This window comes from Neovison vison, chromosome 7, assembly GCF_020171115.1.
Source record: "Neovison vison isolate M4711 chromosome 7, ASM_NN_V1, whole genome shotgun sequence".
In the NCBI taxonomy this organism is placed as follows: Eukaryota; Metazoa; Chordata; class Mammalia; order Carnivora; family Mustelidae; genus Neogale; species Neogale vison.
In genome coordinates, this window is record NC_058097.1 from 100,241,015 (window position 1) to 100,256,566 (window position 15,552).

The 15,552-nt window shown below is 44.7% G+C and overlaps 1 protein-coding gene across 7 annotated transcripts in view; it reads right to left on the reverse strand.

The window, feature by feature from the left end:
- Window positions 1-15,552, reverse strand: part of DYNC2H1 (dynein cytoplasmic 2 heavy chain 1) — a 274,182-nt gene that overhangs the window by 64,708 nt on the left and 193,922 nt on the right. For all 7 annotated transcript variants that reach the window (XM_044257764.1, XM_044257766.1, XM_044257765.1 and 4 more), the window contains one exon: window positions 14,221-14,337. In XM_044257764.1, the coding sequence (XP_044113699.1) occupies window positions 14,221-14,337 (117 nt within the window). The remainder of the gene's footprint in view (window positions 1-14,220; window positions 14,338-15,552) is intronic.

Below are 15,552 nucleotides of genomic sequence, written 5' to 3' on the forward strand. Positions count from 1 at the left end.
CACACAAAACATAAAATAATTATGGCAAATATTTCTAGAACTGATAGAGAATCTTAAACAACAAGCAGATCTGATGAACAAAGAAAATTTTAAAAAATTAAAAAATACATAATTAGGGCTGCCTGGGTGGCTCAGTGGGTTAAGTGTCTGCCTTCCACTCAGGTCGTGATCTCAGGGTCCTGGGACCGAGTCGCACACTGGGCTCTCTGCTCAGTGGGGAGCCTGCTTCTCCCCCTCCCTCTGCCTGTCATTCTCCCTGCTTATGCTCATGCTCTCTCTCTCTCTGAAAAACAAATAAAGTCTTTAAAAAATTGGAAGTTTAAATATATACATACGCATATATATGTATATATTTAATTATATATGTAATTAAAGTGTAAAACTTCAATATATATTAGATTTAGCTGAATGGAGAGTGGGTAAACTGAAGACAGGTATGAGTTTATTAAGAATGCATCACACAGACAAGGCACAATGGAAAGTAAGGGAAATAAGACCCATGATGGGTGAGAGGAAAAGGCTAGCCTGCGCCTGACCGGAGCTCCGGAAGTGAGGTGGAGGAAAGCAGAGCTAACCTCCCCAGCACGCTCCCCAGTGCTGATGAGCCCCGGTGACCTGAATCCAAACAGCCCAGGCAGTCTCAAGCAGGATCGAAGGATGAATGAATGAAGACATAAAGAAAACAAACCCACACCGAGTCTTAGGAAAACTGCAGAAAACTACAACAAAGAGATCTAAAAACAGTAAGCGAGTAAAGAGAAGTCGAAGAGCAAAAAGGAACTTCTCAGCAGCAACGGGAGAAACCAAAGAGCAGAAATTATCTCACTAGGCCTTTGGTATAATGAGAGACAGTCACTGCTGACTGAGGAAAATGCACATGTAAACAACAGAGGAAAATTAAGGGCATTTTCAGAGAAATAAGCACTCCAAGAGCTCACCACCAAAGGACTTCAGGCAGGAGGGAAGTGACACTAGCAATTTGTGCCTGAGACTCTGGGACATCAGGCTGCACAGCGTGTCCTGAGCTTCTGGAATCCTCCTCCAGGTAAGCCAGTCTATTTCTGTTAACTTTGCTAAGCTAAGCAGGTGCAGCTAAATATCACTGAACAACGAGAAAGCGTGTATGATTTGTAAACTCTGAGAGAGAGACAATAATCAGTCCAAAGGAAGGTAAGAAAGGAATGAAAAAAGTGGAAAGATACAAAACCTAATAATATATAGTAGTCCCAATTAATGTACATAGACTGAAGGGTCCACCTAAAGACCAATCAAAAGCCACCTGTGGGCTCTTTATAAGATACACCCATACGAACATATCCCAAAACTGAGAGTAAATGCAGGGAATAAGCTACATCTAGCCGATAGTAAAAGAAAGCTCATAAAAATTTACTAATATCAGAAGAAAAACACTTCAAGAGCTAAAGGAAATTACAATGATTAAGTTTCAACCTATCAAAAGATAGTTGCTGGTGGGGGATGGGGTGGCCGGGGGATGGGCATGATGGAGGGCACAAGATACAAGCAGCACTGGGTGTTGTGTGCAACTGAGGAGTCACTGACCTCTACCCTGAAGCTTTTAACACATTATATAGTAACTAACTTGAATTTAAGTAAAATTTTAAAATAAAGCAGAGATAACATTCTAATTTTGTATAATTCAAAGATTAAAAAACAATTTTCTCTCTCTCTCTATATATATATATGAGTTGTGAACCAAACATTGTAAAACATTGTCCTTCACTTAAAGGACATAATTTGAACACATCAGTCCACCACAGCAGAATACACATCCTTTTTAAACATAACCTGAAAATCTCTTATTAAGGATAAACTGGGCCACACAGGTAATCTCAAGTTTCAAAAGACAACCACAAAACATGTTGTAAGACCACAGAATAGGAACATCAGAAATCTGCAACTAAAAGGTGGCCAGGAGAGTAACTCATCAGTAAGAATGTGGGATAGAAAAGGAACTCATAACGGAATTTAGGAAATATTTAAAACTGAGCAATACTGAAAACACAAATGAAAGAACTGGAGGGGTAACGGTTAGAACAGCAATAGAGCCTTCAGTGCTAACCCAGAGTCAGAAGAGGGGAATTACTGAAGCAAACCCCAAATCAAGAAGCAGAAACAAGAGGAGGAAGAACCACGAAAAGGCAGAGCCTGTTCCTAGAGACAAGATACCGTCCCTAAGCCCAGTCAACCCACTTTCCCATCCTCTCCGAGCAGCTTTGTGATGCAGAGGCTGTGCCTCAGGGAATGTCCAGAGGGGAACAGCAAGCCTGCTGGGAGAAAAGGGCTCCATCCTTCCTGCTAGCTCAGCTTCTCCCGGGGGTGCTCCCAGCAGCAGGGCAGTGGCGGCTCCAGCCTGGGAAGAGCCCACAGCTCAGCAGAGGGACTCACAGAGGGACGGCGCCCCCAGGAGGCAGCGCTCCGTTGGGTCAGAGGGCCCAGGGCGGGCGCTGTCCATGGCTGCAGGTGCTGACCGTCTCAGCCGTCTCCCTCTGTCCCTTGGCTCCAGGGAAGGGAGGCGCTTCCTGAGTCCGGTTCTTCCCGTCGGCGTCTTCCGCCATAAGACCCTGCAAGATTTATTTAACCAATTCCCTGGATGAGATCATCTGTTGAAATACCGCGGGTTCTTTCTACTTCGCTGACTGGAATGCCACGGGCAGAAGGTTAGTGTAAACTACATACTTGCTGTGACTGAAAAGAAGGAGACCTGTTAGGGTGGATGGGGGGAGAGAGGTGGCGTATAAAGCTTTACCAAGAACTAAATTCCAAGGGAAATCTTTCACCTGAGACTCACTGAATCAGGAGATTAAATGTGCTCAATTTTAGATGTTTCAGAAAGCAAAAAAAAAAAAAAAAAAAAAAAACCCACACAAAACAAACAAAACGGCTCTAAGTACAACTGAGAAATGCTTTAGACAACTAAGGTATGTAGTATAGATATGTTCCCTACTTTAAGTTTTCTAAAACCAGGACATACTAATCGTATTTTTATGATTTCACCTTAATTAAAAGGGAAGAAAATTGAATAACAGTCTGAGGAAAAATAATTTAGAAGATATTTTTAGTTTAAGTATATAAGAAAGTACACGGCACCTGGGTGGCTCAGTGGGTTAAGCCTCTGCCTTCACTCAGGTCATGACTCCAGGGTCCTGGGATGGAGCCCCACACCCAAGCTCTCTGCTCAGCAGGGGGCCTGCTTCCTGCTTCCCCCTGCCTACTTGTGATCTCTGTCTGTCAAATAAATAAATAAAATCTTAAAAAAAAAAAAGAATATAAGAACGTATTAGTCCTATTGTTTATTCTAGCACTCTCTATTTTACTTAATTGTAATCCATACTTTTAAAATTAGGCTATTTGAGTCCACAAGTTTAACTTGACAAATACACAACCTACTTACCAATCTGAACAAAGAAATCATAGCTACGGATCAACAGGTTCAATTATCGCTCAGAAAAAAGTCCGTCACCTATTTTCCCTCAACAACTCTATCAGCCTAGAAGAGATGCCTGTATACATACCTCTTACCACATGGGTAATTTTAGTGAGAATTAATGGGAATTCTCATGCCATATAAAGGAGATTTAAGTGGTAGAATGCCAGTAATTCTCATCAGTTATCACCATCAAACAGGTATTAAAAATTGATGAGTGGTAGCTGGAGTGTAATAAAAATTTTAAAGCATGAACTGACCTTTTGAATTCAAACACACAGAATATAAAATGAGACTAAGTTTTTATCTGTTATACTTTTCAGTGTTTTGCTTATCAAATTATTGGTTTTTAAATTACTATTTTTCGATAGAAATCCCAAAAAAAAGTCACTAAAATGAGAAATGTTAGTAAATTATGTATCTGAACTATTTTTAAATGATAAAACATAAATGAATGAATAAGAGAGTAATGCTAAAAGTTATAGTTACATATTTATATGTATCTTTTTCCTGAAAGAGATATAATTATTGATATAGTCACCAAAATGTAGAGAATCAGCCTCAAGCATGAAGACTAAATTAATAAAAGATCTTAAAGATGGCCATGTTATCAATATTACTAGGGCTTGTTATACGAAGCATTTATATATGTATGCATGCATTTAAGAGATGAAGAACAACAGAGGAAGAGAGAGAGAGAATCTTGGGCAGGCTCCACGCTGGGTGTGGGACGTGGAACTTGATCTCATGACCCCGAGATCATGACCTTCAATGAAATCAAGAGTCAGATGCTTAACCTACTGAGCCACCCAGGGGCCACTATACTAAGCTTTTAAAAATCCACAAATCTTTAAAGAACTAAGAACAAAAAAATGTTTAATCCATGAAGGGTTCATGTTTCTCAAATCATGTTCACGTCTACTTTTTATCAGATGTATGGACAAGAGTCTGCAACGACCGACACTACCTGGGGGATACCTTGGACGCGTCTCTTACGGTATGTTCACACTGCCACACTGCCCAGCAGATGAGGTGTAAGCACCCCAGCCAGGTGTGAGGACGAGCTGTGATCTGACAGCTCGCCGTTCTGTCCAAGCGTCCCTCATCCCTGGCACGCTAGAGTGACAAACATGGCCAACTCTTCCATCGCTCTGCAACACCATGCCTTTTTTTTAATCTGGGGATTTCCTACTCATCACGCAAACTTCCCAGGCTTCCTCTCAGCAGAATCAAGCATTCCTTCACCTGGGTTCCCCAAAACATTATAATACCTGTATTTTTTAGAATTATTATCAAGTCTTAATGAATCTTAGCTCCGAGCATGTGACAGGAACATCAACAGATGCCTGATGAAGTAAATGAATACATGAGTGAGAGAAGAGGTTAGTGTTTCTTTTTTACACACACACACAAAAAAAGCTAAGAAAAAGTTCAGAAGTGATCCAGCTAATGTCCTCTAGCCATTTAATGGGGAAAGATTAGGACCTGGATGACTACCTAATAATTACTTTTCATAAAATTATTATTATTGCTTAGATGTAATTAATCTTCAAGTTTAGCTAGTAATTAACCATAACCTGATAGAAATAATGATGAAAAACTCTAAAAAAAAGAATGTGGTATTGTTACATTTGAAACATTTACATACATAAATTTTAAAACTCCTCCAAAATAAGAGAATTCCTATTCTTAAGGGCCATATATAATTTGCCTATTTTATGGGAATTGTTATGCAAGTTATAAATTAGTACTATAGAAACACAGAGAAGGAACTGCATAACAACAGAGACAGCGTTTGAAAGATGCTGAAAGGGACGTTATGTGGTCATTACTGGTTGCTAGTGTAGTGGGCAGACCCAAGGAGACGGAAACAGCACTTGGCAAGTCCTCACAGACAAATCTGCACTTCCGTGTTTCTTCGTGCAACACTCAGATCTGCTTTACGACGGAAGACACTTAGAAGTAAGGTTGGCTATGGAGCCATCTGATCAAAGATTTTTTTCTTTAAGAAAATGAATGGGATAATGACAGGAAACAGGACTCAAGGAGTATATATTAGAAGGAGAGTCAAATTTGGAGTTTCCTGCTACAATCCATATGAAAGAACAGAAAGCTAAATCAGGGCAATGGCTTCAGGAAGGAAACGGAAGAGACAAAACACAAATCATCACAACAGAATGAAGTGCAGGGTACTTGACACACTAATGTGGTCACTGTGAACTTCATACAATGGTGATTCTTATATAGTCTGTATTTTTCTTACAAATATAAGTTAAGTGAAGTTTCAAAAGTTATGCTTGCTTCTTGACAGAACAGCAAACCGTCTCCCACTTAAGCAGAGGACGGCACAGCAAGCAGAGGGCCTGCTGGGAGACGCCTGTCAACGGAGGGCCATGCCAGCGGGGGGCCATGCCAGCAGGCGGCCAGAAAGGGCGGGCTGCCAGGGCCGGGCCAGGCTGGAGAGAATTCTCGGTCGCTAACTTTGCACACTGCCCTGTATGGATCACCTTCCACCGTGTCACTGCTTCCGGCTAAAAACAGCAGCATCAGCGATAGCCCCGGGGAACATGGTGTCCAGAATGATGCAGAGCGCGGCCTGGTGGGGGTGGGAGATGCGGTGACATGTGAAGGAGAAAGGCCGGCATCCGGGACTGCAAGCGATCGGAGTACCAAGCAGAAGAGACACAAAAAGAAATCCATGCCTGAATATATTATGGTAAAGTTTAAGAAATCAGAGACAGAACCTTCTTAGAGGAAAAACACAAATCAGTTACAAACAAGTAAGAATAGGAGTAACAGTAAACTTCTTCGATAAGAAGACAAAGGATACTCTTACACCTAAAGGAGCTAGTAATGGAAACACGAACAATCCCAACACCAAAAGAAAGAAGAAAATACAAAGATTAGAGCAGACATGAATGATATAGAAACTAAAAAAAACAACAGATGAATGACCCATCACAGCAAGAAGGCAAAGGATAAAAACTCTTTGATTATTTCAACAGACACAGAAAAAGCGTTCGACAAGTACAACATTCATGCATGATAAAAACCCTCAACAAAGTAGGTTTAGAGGGGAAAGACCTCAACCTAATGAAGACCCTACAAAAAAAAAAAATTTGCAGCTGGGGCACCTGGGTGGCTAAGTTGGTTAAGCATCTGAATCTTAATTTCAGCTCAGGTCACGACCTCAGAGTCGGGGACTGAGCCCCCTGTTGGGCTCCATGCTAAGCGGGGAGTCTGCTTGACATTCTTGACATTCTTGACATTCTCCCTCTGCCCCTCCTCCTCTCCCCCTCCTTCCCCCTGCTCATGCTCTCTCTCGCTCAAACAAAAATATTTTTTTTTTAGATGCATTCATACTCAATGGTGAAAAACTAGAGCTTTCCTGCTAAGTTCAAGGACAAGACAAGGATGTCTACTCTCACCATTGTTATTCAACCTAGTATTAGAAGTCCTAGCCTTGGCAATCAGACAATAGCAAGAATGAAAAGACATCCAACTTGGTGAGGGAGATGTAAACTTGGGCTTTCTGCAGAAGACATGATATTCTATATAGAAAAGCTGAAGGAGTCCATCAAAAAAATAAAAATGATAAATGAATTCATTTCACTTCAAAGCTGCAGTGGCATTTACAACTGCACTAAGAATCATAAGATATCTAGGAACAAACTTAGCCAAGCAAGTGTTAGGACCTGTGCCCTAAAAACTTTATAAAACACTGATGAAAGAAACCAAAGATGACACACACACAAAGGACATACATTCTGTGCTCATGGACTGGGAGAACAAACGTTGTTAAAACGTCCGTACTATCCAAAGCATCGGACTATGGGGTCTGTTTTTACTCTGGGAGCAAGCACTCGCTCACTCTCTCTCTCTCTCTCACAGACAGGAATTCCTAAGAACTGAAATCAGCATTCCCAATGTCTGAGAGAGCACACCGAGCCTGGACAGTGACCCTTATACTGAACCCCCAAAAGACACTGAGGACTGTTCCACTTGCCTTGCCCACCTGACCCCAGCTCAGAACACTCTGCCCCATTGTCCCCACTACCATGAATGACATTTCACACAAATACAACTTCAAACATGCTTCGTGCCTACAAAATTACAAACACTCCTCTCTCCAGAACTCTCGTGAGTTCTGGCCAGCAATTCTGTTACACTGTCCGGCACTCGAGTTTACATTACAAAACCGAAGAAGTTTGTTCTTCCTAGTTTCTTTTAAAGATTATGTAAAACTAGTTTATGAGTCATAAAAGCAGCAAATTGGCCCAAAGTGCATGAGCACTACTTCCTTCTTGGTTTACTTTCAATCAATGTGAACATAGCTAAAAAGCTTAAATCCAAATAAAATACAAGTTTTAAAATTTATAGCATGCAATTTCTTTGTAAAATCAAGTCTTCCGAAGGAGAGAGAGAATAAAATTTCCCTGTACAATAAGTGACTTCATCACTAAACTCATTTAGTTTACCATAAACCTCCTCCTTCAGCTGTATTAGAAGTGAAGACTGGAAACCCAAGCCCAGATCTCAATAATGAGCTAAATTCACACCTTTTTCTAGATTCAGTTTGGATCAACAAACATATTTGTAGTCTCTGAGTATAATACTTACTGTACTCTTGTGAGTTCCTAACTTGTTCCACTTCGCATGAATAAAAAGTTAAAACTTCTGGGTTTGGGGGCACCTGGGTGGCTCAGTGGGTTAAGCCTCTGCCTTCGGCTCAGGTCATGATACCAGGGTCCTGGGATCAAGCCCCGCATCAGGCTCTCTTCTCAGCGGGGAGCCTGCTTCCCTTCCTCTCTCTCTGCCTGCTTGTGAGCTCTGTCTGTCAAATAAATAAATCAAATCTTAAAAAAAAAAAAAAAAAAAAAAGATTAAAAAAAAAAACCACCTTCTGAGTTTTACGTAAGATATTTTGGAATGTCCAGTAACCTCCTCTTACTAATTACACTCAGCTGTGAAAGCTCCACACACACCTTCAGCTTATCAACCTAAAAGGTTCTACAAATAATGGTTAAAAAGAGAGAGGGACATCAGTGATTCCTTTGTTGCAAGTCAGCAGTCACTCCGGCCCCGGGCCACAGGAAGGCAGGCGGTGGGGCTTCCAGCAGGAGTCTGACCTACACACCGTCCCTGAAGTGAAGGACACTGTTCCCGGCCCAGGACCTGAGGACGGCACGCTGACCCCCATGCCAACTGCTATGGCTGGCAGGAGTGCCCTTCCCCCTCTGCCTCAGGCTCCCCCGCAGGGGACAGTCCTGTCTGGGAAGGCACAGTGGGGCGGGCTAGAACAGCAGAGGCTCCGTGCTCTAACATGAAAGTGGGACGCAGCCCGCAGAAGAGAAACAGAACACGCATTCTGAACCTCAGCAGGCTTGTCACCTGCTGAAAACCCTGCACAGAGGCACGGGAATCTTGTGAAGCTCAAATGCTCTTCCCGAGCCGCCTTCCTCCTTCTCTCTCCTGGCTAGCACATTCTGGAAAGAACTGCTTCTCCACACTGCCTCCCTTCTTGCTCCACAGGCCAAGGCAGTCAGCCTTCAAACATAAACTCCGGTCTCTCAGCCCCGCCTAAACTCTTCCTGTCAAGGTCAAGGTCACCAAGAACTTCTATTCTGAAAATCCGGGGGCCAACTCTGTACTCGGTTTCTACACCTCACACCAGCAATTTGGCACAGTCCGCAGACGCCCTCCTCAAGGCTTCTGTGATGCTTCAGCCTTCTGTGCTGCTGCCTGCTTTGGGATTTTGCTGGGTTTCCTCAAGGAGAGCTTGGCTGTGCCTTTCCTGCCTCTAACTCTATGTGCTGGACTCCTCGGGACCAACTCATAAGTCCCCTTCCTTCCTCTCTCCCCAGATGATGTAATGTTTGTAATCACTTAAATGTTCCCTAGATGCTAGGAAGTCCCAAATCTATATCCCAAGTCCTAGCAACCTTTTTAAGGTGCCCACTGTGCAGCCGACCTTCTCCTCAGTGTCCGCATGGGAACTCTCCACCACCCCTGCAGCGGCATGGCCGTTCCACCCCTACCCCGGCAGCCCCTGAGGCTCTCCCCCGGTCCCCCATTGCCAGGCACAGTAAGTGACACCACATCCACCCGATCCCTCTCCAGAAAACCAACATTCAAATCCAGGGAGTCTCCTCCCGCAATGCTTCCAGGATCCAATCTGACAGCACCACCACAACCCGACGACGGCCCCTGATTGTTCCCCTTCCTTCTTCTCGAACCCCACTCCAAACTCATTTCTACACAACAGCCGGGGAGAGTGTCTAAAATTGTCAGGAGGTACAGCGCTACCCCCTGCTCAGTGCTCTCTCCATGGGTCTCACTGTACTTGGCGTAAATCACAGTCATCCTGCACCTCAGGCATCAACCCTCAGTGTCAGCTCATTCCATGCGACCCTGTCATCTCTGAGCCCTGGTCACACAGACTTCCTTTCGGGTTCAGGGACTGTGCTTTTCCTCTGCTTGGACACTGTGTTCACGCCGTCTCGCTGCTTAGAAAGGTCTTCTTCCCCTGCAACTCCATCTGGCTCGAGCCTTCTCTGTCTCCCTTCTCAGATTCAATTTCACTCCTGGACTGAGATGGACCTCACTGCCCACTGCAAAATAGGACTTTGCTCATCTTCTTCATCATAGCACCTGCGTTCTGCTTCCATGGCATTTACACTAACCTGTGATATCTTTTTTTTGCTTATTTACCTTATTTACTTGTTTAGTTTTTTAACTCTCTCTCTCAAAACCCATGTGTGACTCTGTGGGCTCTGCCTGCCACATGGTCCCGAGAAGCACTAAAACGATCAAGGCGCTCCATGAAGACATTCCGGATGAACTCCAGTTACACAAATAATAAAAGAACCACGCTCTGGAAAGTGACACACGTTATGTGTCCACCTCTCTGGAAGAAGACGTTCACACATGAGATGTCTGTCACCTTCAGTAACGGCAGGAGGACTGCTCGGCCCAGAGTGCCCCCACACAGCAGGTGCTGCTATAAAAGCCGTGTACTGGCTCATTCAGTCCTGACGAGACACCTGTGAGGCTGGTAACTGTCACCATCCCCGTCTTCTAGATAAGAGAACAAAGACACAGAGAAGGTGAGTAGCTTCCCTACACTACACAGCTAGTAAGTACGAGTGCTCGGATCTGAGCCCAGCAGTCGGGCTCCAGGAGCCCCTGTCTCATCCCGTGTTAGTTAAGGGATGAGCCGGGTCCTGCCGGTGGACAGCTGGGCGCTCTGCCCAGAACCAAGTGCAGTGCTGTGGGCGGGGGTGGGGAGACGAGGAGCCTCGCAGCACCCCAGCTGGGCACCTCTCAGGAGTCTCTGCAGTCTCCCCCCCGCCTCCCGTCATCCCCAGAGGAGAAAGAGTCACTGCCAGCAGGACATAAAGATTCCATCTGGGGGGACTTCAACAAACTGCAATTACTGATTCTTGAAGTGGAAGGAAAACAGTTGTGTCCCAATAATGACACTCGACACCAGAACAAACCATCGCAGGTTTATAACAGGCTTATATGAAAATACAACATGATAGTAACTGAGAGTTTTATCTTGGGAAAGACAATCACAATCTTTTTCAAATAGAAAATTCTTTGATTGCTATGTTTCCCTGTATGAAGGAATAATGATGAAATTACAGAACGGAAACCGTTCAGAGATGACTAAAAAGGAGCTCGTGTCACGAACTAAGGATGAAAACAGACCTAGAGCGAACCTTTCTTACATGCATCATTTCTGTGAACCCACGTGTTAAATATTTTTTGAGTTTAAGGACAGCATGACAGACAGTTCACACGTCTGTATCACCACGTGTTTGCGTGCGGAGCTCTGCAGAGCTGGAGAGCGCAGCAGAGCTTGGGCTAGACTCGTGAGGTTTCTACAGAGAAAGTCATCCGACAGAACAGACAGCAAGGAGAAGCTACGCAAAGGGAACCACGAGAGCAGATACAGAAGGTCCCAAGAGCCTGGCATGTTACAAACCCACAACCAGCCCCCTCCCCCAGCCAGACAGCAGAAAGCCCCAGCAAGCACCTGCTGCAGAAATGGGACACACGGTACAGAGATGTTGGTGCAGGCACTGCCTGCCAGTCCGAGAGGAGGCCACAGATGCCCACGCTAGGAACGCGGCACTTTGTTGCACTCAGAGGTAGATCTGTGAGGCAGGAAGGCAACTCAGAAGAGTGTGCAGGCGAATGAGAGATGCAGCTGCCAGCTGTACCCCAAGCACGAGCCCCGGCTGTCTGCACAGGGAACCGTGGACACTGAAGTGACCGCGAGCCAGTGGGTCCAAAGACGTGGCTCAGGACAGACTGCTCACCCAACAGGGATGCTTGGCTTCCCACTGGGTCCCTGGATGCCTCCGGCCATGGAGCCTTCCGCGGTAACGCCTCATCTGAAGACCTTATGGAGCTTAACAGCCGGACCCCTCCCCAAGGTGCCTAGAATACATGGTCTCGGCATTACACTGCAGTCTGCGCTCCGCGTCCACGTGGACACACCGAGTGCCGCGTGCGGGACGGGGCCGTGCGGGGTGCGCTGGGACGTGAATCCCACATTGGAAAGCTAAACTGCCTGCACCTACAGCCCAGAAGAGAACGTGTCAGCGGGGGGCGGGGGGGCCAGCTCAGGAGGGAAGACTAAACAGCATATTCCCGAAAATGCCACATGGTGTCCAGAGCCAACATCAGACCTTTAAGAACCACCTGAAGTTGTATATATTTATATGACAGCCTTGAGAAATGTTCCCCAGTGCACTCTCCATGGCCCCACCCCTCTGTCCTATTTGGTCACAACTCTGCACTCCTCATCAAACTGGCACACAAATGCTCATGTCTAACCACAGCTTCTTCTCTGCAGGAAGGCTCCCGCTGGGCACAAAACTTGGGTTCAATACATCTGTACGCTCTTGTCTGGTTAACCCATCTTCTGTAGCAGATCCAGCTGAGAATCTCCAACAGTAAGAGATAAGATTCCTTTCCTTTCCCACCCTACAAAGAAATGGGGCTGGATTTCTTGTGCAACACACACACAAGTTGTACCTCATGGCAAGACTGAAGGTGAGATAAAAACATGACCAGCGCAAATTCAGTCAGAGACCAAGAAAACTGTGAGACAGCAAGGTGAAAAATCATGGCGTAGACTTCGGTCTTACTCGAACTGGAAAATGGGTCAAACAAATTCACTTATACTTGAGAGGGAAGGAAGGATGTCTCCAGCAGACACATGGATCACGTCTCTAAAATGTAGAATTAGAATTACTTTTACAATACTTTAGCAATTTAATAAGGGATAAACAGAAAATTACTCCAATTATTTAATTTTATTCTCTAAGTGAAGTCTTTGAGAATAATTTTGTATTATTTTTTTAAAGATTTTATTTATGTATTTGACAGAGAGAGATCACAAATAGGCAGAGAGGCAGGCAGAGAGAGGAGGAAGCAGGCTCCCTGTTGAGCAGGGAGCCCGATGTGGGACTCGATCCCAGGACCCTGAGATCATAACCTGAGCCGAAGGCAGCGGCTTAACCCACTGAGCCACCCAGGTGCCCTAATTTTGTATTATTAATCTCAGAATAAATAGCTACCTCATGACAGGATACACGATGCACACATTTGAGTATGTATGTGTTTGCACACGCGTTCCTATTTTAAGGACGGCATGTCCCAAAAGTCAACAGAAAATTCAAAATAGCCAATGACATATGAAGAAGGAAACCCAGCTGGGCACTGGCGAGGAGCGGAAGGCTGACAAGGAGAGCACTACCATACCCCGATGACACTTACCTGATACGACAAAGTTAAGATGTATGTGAATCTGGTTATTAATGTAAAGGGAACAAAGGCCAGGGGAAACACAGAGGAGGGAAGGGGAGTAACCTCATGGCGAAGGGCACAGAGACCAGGCCCTCGGCAAGGCTGCGCACACAGAGCTTCCTGGCAGGCACCGCGGGGAGCGTGGCGTGGGATGCCAGCGGAAGCCCTGCTTCCCCAGGCGAACCTCCCCTCCCGCTGACTGTGCCAGCGTGGCACAGCGTGGTGAGCTCAGTCAAGGCGGTGCTTCCAGTCGGCTGGGATCGGTGCTCACTGAGACGCCTGACACTCACCGAGTGTTCAGATTGTTCTAGTAACTCAAAATTGCAATACTGTAAGGTTTGACGCCTTTGAATTTTCAGAAGGTTGTAACCTTTTCCGTAGGTTCTGTAATCACCTTCACTGGACCTCCCTTCTTTCACAAGGCTAGATCTGATAAACAGGCATTTTTACAGTATTACTAAATGGATGAACTGCATAGTTCTATTTTTTAAAACCCTCCTCACCAAGAATAGGAATCACAATACTCTAATGGCTTTGCCCGGTGAGCAAGCAACTAGTCTATAACCAACAACGTGATTACTCCACAATACCAAAGCCACGCCAGTCTCCCAGACCAGAGCACTTCCTCAGCACCCTGAGTTCTTTGAAAAATGCCACTTTTAAGAGCAGTGGTTGACTTAACAGAAAGAGGACAGAGAAGGCACGCAGCGAACACAGGAATGTCCAGCAGGTGCCGACAACTGACAGTGTTCAGTTGGGCAATGACACTGACAGTGGTCACAACCCGTTTCTTGGGCTCATCTGTCCACTATTCTGCCCTCTCCCTCCAGGAAACCAGTACACAGTAAGGGCGGATCAATGCAAAGTTTAACAAACAAGAACAATCTGGGGATAAAACTAGGGAAAAAAGGGGAGGAAAAAAGGAAACAATTGGACTAATATCCAGTACTTACCTGGTTAAGTTTCTTCCAGAGATTGAGGACAGGGGACAGCTCGTTTGACCAGACTTCTCTATCAAATTTGCAACCAGCTGTTGCTGATCTGCCCAAGATCCTCAGCTGAGAAATGACCTGAATGAAGAAAATAAGAAGTAGCAAAAAATGAACAGAGAGAAATAGTAAGGATCCAAAAATAGCTATACTGACTTTATAAAGTAAAGACCAAATATATGTGTTCAATCCCATTATCTTCCATTGGCTTAGCATTTAACTGATTTACTTAAGCAGTTAAAAAATAAGTGAACTTAGAAGTGAATGAAACCACTATAAAAATTACATGTTACAATGCCTCTTATTTGAAAAGTGACTTCTTTAGTCAGAAAGCTCCAATTACCTATTATTAACAATTTCTTAGTGTCTCTGTTTCCTTGTGTCTGAAACCCAAAATATTTTTCGGTTTGACTGGCTTAAACTTTGTAATTTCCAAATGCTTTTACAACTGAAGACAGTTTTTCCGTAAAGAGGAAACGGCAGGAAAGACAGTACACAGCACACCAAACCACGTAAAACAGTAAAGCTGGTCTAAGTAATTGTTTGTTGTCATAAACGTCACAAATCTAAGTCTTAAGGCTCTGTATTTTTAGTTGTCCTGTAAGTGCTCCCTCTACGCTTTGACGCCAGTGAACGGGTGTGGTCAGACTGGGGGGACCAGGGAAGGTGCACAGGGACTCCTCCCTCCGCAGAGCGTCCCGTCTGTGACTTCCCTGTGACCAGCTTCCTCATCACCCAGCTCACCCAAGCCCGTTCCCTCGCTTCTGTTCTCTCAGTGGTCCTTACGGACTTCCACGTCAGGAAGTCCCCTGTCAGTCACCTGCCAAGACGGAGGCGGCGAGAACAGGGCGCGCCCAGCACTGGACTGCAGAGACTCGGATGCGTGTCTCAGCCCATGAGGGACCCACTGACTCACCTTCACAAATGTTTCGACGAAATGCGAAATCTCCTCGCTTACCCGACATAAAATAAACCCACAACAGGCATGTGCTTTTCTAAGCCAGTCTTTAAAACACCAACTTTTGCAATAAGTTGACTCAATTTCCGTTTTATTTTTTTTGAAAGATGTGAATTGTTTTTCCTTTTTTAACAGATTGGGCTATATTTCATATTTTGCAGGATCCTTACATTAGTCAAGTTTGTAACAAAATAAGGGCTATAAATCTTTCAAAATGAACGCGCTACTTGATTGTTAAACATCCACAATCACACTGTAAAACTCAAGTTACTTCTAGAGCTTTTGATTGATTCTCCAATCTTGAAAAACTCCTAGTGATTCAGTGTTTCATTTTCTTT